A 6,880-nucleotide genomic window follows, 5' to 3' on the forward strand; every position below is an offset into this window, starting at 1 on the left:
GCAGGGATATAAAGTACTACAGTATACACTTCCTATGTGGATCACAATACTCATGTGCTGTTTTAGTATTTGGACACACACATGCAGAAGTGCCGTTCACCCTGTTACGAGTTGATGAACCACTAAAACGATTTTGGAAACGTTATTTTAAGGTACAAACAACTCTTTGGTGTTGCTTTTTTTGTGGGCAGCTGTGGCCTACTGGTTAGCGCTTCAGACTTGTAACCGGAGGGTTGCCGGTTCGCAGCTCACTGTGCTGGGATTAGTGTGTGCTTCACCTCACTGTGTGCTGAGTGTGTTTCACTAATTCACAGATTGGGATAAATGTAGAGACCAAATTTCCCTCACGGGATCAAAAGAGTATATATACTTATACTTACTTATACTTTAATGATGAAAACAAGGACATTTCTAAGTGACCCCAAACTTTTGAACGGCAGTGTATCTATACATGTATGTGTACTTGCATGGATGTGCATGTGTGTGTGGGCTTTGAAGGCGCCTGCAACTCATGTTGCTAGGACAACCACTTCCAGAGAGCTTCCCACGGTTACAGTGGAATCAGGCACTGAGTGTCATAGTGATACAGGAGAGGGATGAGTGTGTGTGTGTATGTATCTGAGAGGGTCACTTGTGAATGGAAAGGGGTGTATGAGTATGTAAGGGTGTGTATGTGTCTTGGAGTGGAGTTATCTTATCCACTGAAGAGATCCTCTGTTCAGACACTCATTGGCTGATTCATCTCTTGACATTCCACTCTACCTGTCAGACACAGGTCACTGTGCCGCCTCCAGACCCTCCTTCCTCCCAACACCTATGTCACAGTGAACAAGTGTTCTATTAAACATATTAAACATTCATAGGTATTTAGCAGACACTTTTATCCAAAATGACTTACGTACATGTAATCATATGCATATGAAGATACATACAATGCACACAAACATCTCACCATGCCACCATCACCATCATGGTTTTTAGATGAGGGACACACTCTCCACTCTCACACTCTCAATCACACACACACACACACACAGGGAGAGCGCCAGATAAAAATGCACACATACACTGGTAACACGCCACTCACACAAATGCACTCACGCTCACAGGCCCCACATAAGTACAGCCCACCATTCCCACAGCTTTCTTTCCATTGTCCTGCCAGAGAAGAAGACTAATTAAAAGAGTGGCGACAGAGAGGGGGAGGTGGGGAGCCATGAGACAGAGGAGCAACAAGCTTAATTGAAAGGAGAGAGATGACAGAGAGAAAAGAGGGAAGGGTTGATTAGGGGGTGGGAAGCAGGGTGAGAGAGAAAGAGGGAGGAGAAAAGAGACAGAGGGAGGGAAAGGGAGGGAGAGCAAAAACTGGCAACTCTGCCAAAGTGCCCAACTGTAGTTTAGTGGCTTGTGTCACCCTTACTGAGAGGAGCCAGGGGACTAGTGAGAAAGAGAGAGAACAACTATAGGAGCAGTAAAAAAGAGAGAGGATGCTGTCATAGGGATGTGTTAGCTTGGAGTAATGCCAAGGCTGTGTGTATGGATACGGAAAACGTCAACTTCATCTGCTAAAGTCAGCCTCCACGCAAACAGGCTAGTGTCACAGACGTGGGGGTCCACTTCACAGAAGAGCGGAAAGGCCCAAAAAAGCTGAAGGCTGAGAGAGGGAGAGAGACCGAAGGTGGCCTATCGCGGTCATTTGGTGCCAATGTGCGGAGGCAGGTAGAGAGAAGACATAAAGTGAAGTAACTCAGAGAAAAGAGAAAGACGAAGAAATTGACAACAGAGTGGCCACACCATTGTCCTGTGTTGGGACAGGAGACCAGGAGTGACCAGGAACACACTCTCAACTCCAATAGAACCATCCATTCTGCTCTCCATCTTTCTTCCTATCCATCCATCCTCGAGGAGGAGAGAGAGAGAGAGAGAGAGAGAGAGAGAGAGAGAGACGATGAAGAGACCTCATGACTACAGCTCTCCTGAGTCAGACACAGATGAGCTGATTGATGTGGGCCAGGAGGACGGCTACTGGTAAGAACAGGGACAGCACAAATCCCCCACTGTGCACGCACACACACATCCCAACTTCACCTGCGCAAAACGTGTCTGAGGTCTGAAGCTGCACCTCACCAGGTGTCTAACTGCATGCTATGCACGGGAAAGCACATTTCTGTTGGATACTTTATCTTAATGAAATTAAGAATATTCCTCTGTGTAGGAATACATCTCTTTATTATTTTGCTTACATTCAAAAACATTTCATAAATGCCGATGTCTTGAAGTACAGAGAGGTGTCTAATGTTTAGCTTTCAGATAGATTTGACATGTTGCAACATCTCTGTTCATCATCATCAACCGTTGTTTATTCAGGGAGAAACTGATTGTGAATGTGAAATTAGCCATGCCTTTAGCCAGGTGTTCTCAGTTCTACTTCTTATACATTCTAGCTTCTTTTTGTCCCTACCTGATTCCAATAAGTCTCATTTAAATGGCCATGATAACCTAAATCAGGTGTGCATGCTAATCATGAGTTTGACTGGGACGTTTAGTTACAGACAAAACAGGGAAAGATGGGAAAAGAGGGAAATTAAAGCAGGACAACACTGCTTTTAGATGACTGAGGAGCTTAATAAAGAATTTAGAAAAATAATTAGAAATATATTTCGATTCCAAAGTCCATTAGTAGGTTAGATATACTGAGAAGTGTGAATGAGTGCCTGTGTTTTGGTAGGAAATACCCACTGGCACATACCCCATACACTAAACTGAGCACAAACTTTGGTCACAAAATTACACTTAAATGGCAATCAGTGATAAGGTATTTTTTGTCACTAAAATGCTACACAAATGATCTTGTAATCATGAAGTCTCTTTGAATAATGAATGTCTCCTTCAGCCTCTCTGTCATGGAAAGAGAACATAGCATCTTGTTTGTAAAGAGACAGAAATAGGGAAAATGATGCAAGCCATGCTTATTGTATTTGACTTGTTTTTCTAAAAGAGCATTTCTTCATATCAACGTGGCACCACAAATCCTGGCTTTGACAAACAATTTGCAAAAATGCTGTTCCGGCCCCCACTGTCTGGTTTCCATTTTTGACTTGTTCTAAAAAAACTTTTTTAGTCTTTTGGTTGAGCTTTGTGACAGTTCTGAGGGGTAAAAATCAGGAGCAGATTTGAGAATGGTTCAGAGCAAAGATGTGTGTCTTTGATATGTTCAGCAGAGAGGCTAATTGTTTCTTACTGGCTTGAGCTTTCATCTCTGGAGGATTCAGACGCAGGTTTTTCAAGAACTAGCTGCCAGGGCCACTTTGTGAGTGTGACAGCTCTCTGTGTGTGGACAAGGCATGCCAGAGTGGAGAGGCCATATATAACAAGAATAGAAATGGATCTAAATGTACCTATCCAGATGTTCCTATTAAGCACCACATACATAGTGGCAGTTCTACAGATATGAAAATTTGATGGTTGTGCCAAAAAGTTGTGCCTGTGGTCTGACCAGGCCGTGTGTGTCTTCAAGGGCTACATGTATCTTTTCATATAGAAATAGCTTATTTCTATATGCCTTATTGGGACATGCAGTTTAAATTTGGCCCAAGAAAAATGCTTTTGTAACTTAAAAGAGGCGTAGCATGTCAGCCAAGTGGAGGTAATATTCAGAAACATGTTAGACGTCAATAATCTCATCTCCTCTCTCTGCTGGGCCCTCCTGAGCCTCTCTGCTCCCAAAGACAAATTAGTTTGAGCCTGATGATGTGCTAGGCTGTTTCTGCTTCCTATTAGAGGAAATAATGACAACAATATGAAGTGATTTCAAAGCTCATGGCTGTTCCCCTCTCTCCAACTCTTGTTTCTCTTTTCTGTGTTTTTCCTCTATCGTTCCCCATCACCCTCTCAATGGTTTTCTCTCTCTATTTCTCTTTGGTTGCCTACTGCCATTTGTTTTCATGTTTCTCTTTTTTCCTTCATCTCTCTGCATGTCTTCCTCTAACTTTGTCTCTTTTGAACGCTTTCCTCCATGTTTTTATATGTCCTACGTCCTCTTTTTCTGGACCTGTTTTTGTCATATTTCATCTCCTTTTCTCCCCCTGCATCTCTCTGTTTCGTCTGTCTTTGTCAGTCCTGTCACAGGGTCCGTGTCTCCAGGCAGCACCTCTCAGGTTTTGGCTCGTAAGAAGAGGAGAGGAGTGAGTTCACATCATTCTATCTTCCCAGAGCTTTAAGAGAGTCCTAGAATTCATTCTGGACAGCATTCATTATTCTCTTCAAGTAGTGTCCCTAAAAAAAGAAAATGACAAAAGAAAGAAGTAGATCTGTCATGTGTAAATATGGAAGACAAATAGTAGGTCGTTTTGAAACGCTTTTGTTTATGTATGAAGGTTTCATTTATCTTATCCATCTCGAGAATGCACAGTCGACAGAACACGCATGGATCTTATTTAATTTCCCCAACGTTTTGGATTCATTATTATGATTAATTCAACATGCAATAACTGGTGTATTTAAATGTTTTGGCACATACTCTTAGAAACATCAAGTGTGACATCATATATAAAACCGTTGCGGAGATATTTTCAGTGACAGATACTGACATTCCCTCCTCTCTGACGGGTGGTTTCTTTTGATCCATGTGTCAGATCATCGAGAAAAGACGGCGAGACCGGATAAACCACAGCCTGTCTGAGCTTAGGAGGCTTGTACCCAGTGCCTTCGAGAAACAGGTCAGAGGCTACATTGACACCAGTTGAGCAATGCATCTTCATTGCTGCAATCGCCCTTCTGAAAACCATAAATATAATGGACATAAAAATGACTATGGCAGAGAATAAAACTACTGAACCGATGTCAAAAAATCTTATCTGCATGATTGTCAGGGTTCCTCAAAACTGGAAAAGGCTGAAATTCTGCAGATGACTGTAGATCATCTCAAACTGCTGCACGCCATGGGAGGCAAAGGTGAGATTTGATGTTGCTTTATAAGACATACTTTGAAAAAGGCAAATGTGAAATGGAAAGGGATTTAAGTCTTACATGAATTATTGCCAGCGGTCATAATTATACAACATAAATAAACCTGTTGAAACTGATATTCAACTAAAAGTTTTCAACTATGAAGAAGCAATGATGAGACAATATTGCACTGAAACACACCTCATAACCATCTAAAGAAAGTGCTACTGTGATAGGGATGAATATGTTGAAAAATATGTTAATGAATTCTGAACAGTCCCATGCCTTCTCTCATTCCGTTCTCGCTAGGCTATTTTGATGCCCATGCCCTGGCAGTGGACTACCGTACGCTGGGCTTTCGTGAGTGTGTAGGGGAGGTGGTGCGCTACCTGAGCTCCTTGGAGGGCTCAGAATCAGCTGACCCTATTGGAGCACGGTTGGTGTCTCACCTAAGCCACTGTGCCAGTGAGCTTGACCCCCTTCTGCAGAGCCCTGCCCTGCCGTTCCCCCCCTGGCCGTGGGGCTCCTTCCCTGCCCTCTCCACACCCCCCTCCCCTGCATCCTCTCCCTCATTCTCCACTGCCAGCCGACGGGACCTGGGTCCACACGCTGCGACTACCCTGCTGGCATACCCCTCCCCAGGCCTCCGTGTGCCGCCTTTGTCAGGCACGCAAGGCTCTCTTCTGAATGTAGGGTTCTCCGGGGTGCGCAGGGTACAGTTGATGCCATCTGTGGCCCACAGACTGTCTCAGACGTCCTCTGAGGGTTCCGTGGCGGCTCCACCTATTCATGCAGTCACACGTTCTGCATCCTCCTCTTCCCCCATTCCTCAGCAGACCTCTTTCCGGCCCTTCATCCCTGTGGGGTCTCCCTCTCCTCAGCGCAGGGGCACAAGTGGGTCCAGTAAGCCTGGACAGAATTGGGGGACAGAGATCGGGGCCTTCTGATACACTCTCTCTTATCAGACTCTACGATGATGCCCAAGGGGCCATGGACACTGTGAGAAGACAGTGGGAAGAAAAATGTGACTGCCATGTTATGACCTTATCATGCACCTCAGCAGTCAAGGATAACCAATTAGGTTACCTATGCAACACCTTTCAGTTTTCACTCCATTAGTTCCATCGGTATGTGCTACACATCCAAAGGCCAAAAGAAAGAACTCTGAACTCAGTCTGAACATTACAGCCATGAGACACACATGGAAAAGGTGGAGCGTAGAATGTAGTTCGATGCTAAGGGCAGCACACTGCTGTTACATTTAAAGGCAGATAGTTAATGAACAAAGCCATTTTCCCTGATACAGGTTTGAACTGGATTGGTCAATGTCAAGAATTAGCTGAGTTGTCTGCTGATTGCCAAGTTTGACAAAAATAGTTTAATCATTATTAGGATTTTTGCCCGTTATTTTGTTTTATTTACTCAATTCATTTTTTTTTTTTATTGATCCACTGATAAAAAAGTGTTCACTAAGTGTGATGACTGATTTGAGTCTGTTTAAATGAGCATGGATTCAAGAATACAGAATGTTGCATTATTTTTTGCAAAGCAGTGATATATTTGTTACGGCAACACAAAAATATCACTAAGTTTCCCATATTACATGAGTGGCCTGCAGTAGGTATCAGAGAGTTAATATGAAGACAGCAGTGAGGATGGCCGAGTTGTGCTCAATGCTCATCTGAGCTCCAGTTGTTTTACAAAATTTGTCCACTTTAAGAGGGTGTCATGCCTAGTATCCAATCTTAGCAGTGCTGTATCCTAGATAATTATCATAATAGCCCTAGTGCTCTATGGTCAACTTAAAATGGTTTTAAATGTGTACCTTTTTTTAATTCAATAGATGCCTACTACAGCCTGAGCTCTCTTAAAGTGTAACTCTGGCGAAAATTGACCACAGGGTCTTTTTTCTGCATTAAAACACATCAAATAA

The 6,880-nt window shown here is 43.3% G+C and overlaps 1 protein-coding gene across 1 annotated transcript; it reads left to right on the plus strand.

Annotated features, from left to right (window-relative positions):
• The first annotated feature begins 1,419 nt into the window (after positions 1-1,419).
• heyl (hes related family bHLH transcription factor with YRPW motif like) lies at positions 1,420-6,374 on the plus strand. The gene is made up of 5 exons (XM_042076772.1): positions 1,420-2,028; positions 4,118-4,184; positions 4,635-4,718; positions 4,872-4,953; positions 5,257-6,374. The coding sequence occupies exons 1-5, from the start codon at positions 1,949-1,951 to the stop codon at positions 5,892-5,894; spliced, it is 951 nt and encodes a 316-aa protein (XP_041932706.1). The 5' UTR covers positions 1,420-1,948; the 3' UTR covers positions 5,895-6,374.
• Positions 6,375-6,880: the final 506 nt, after the last annotated feature.

Source organism: Alosa sapidissima, chromosome 21 (assembly GCF_018492685.1).
Source record: "Alosa sapidissima isolate fAloSap1 chromosome 21, fAloSap1.pri, whole genome shotgun sequence".
Classification (NCBI taxonomy): Eukaryota; Metazoa; Chordata; class Actinopteri; order Clupeiformes; family Clupeidae; genus Alosa; species Alosa sapidissima.

Bases quoted from the DNA above. Each gene is read 5' to 3' on its own strand.
- heyl (XM_042076772.1), top strand. From the start codon at position 1,949: ATGAAGAGACCTCATGACTACAGCTCTCCTGAGTCAGACACAGATGAG. The intron at 2,029-4,117 runs GTAAGAACAGGG...TGTCTTTGTCAG, and splicing joins GGCCAGGAGGACGGCTACTG to TCCTGTCACAGGGTCCGTGT. The intron at 4,185-4,634 runs GTGAGTTCACAT...TCCATGTGTCAG, and splicing joins CTCGTAAGAAGAGGAGAGGA to ATCATCGAGAAAAGACGGCG.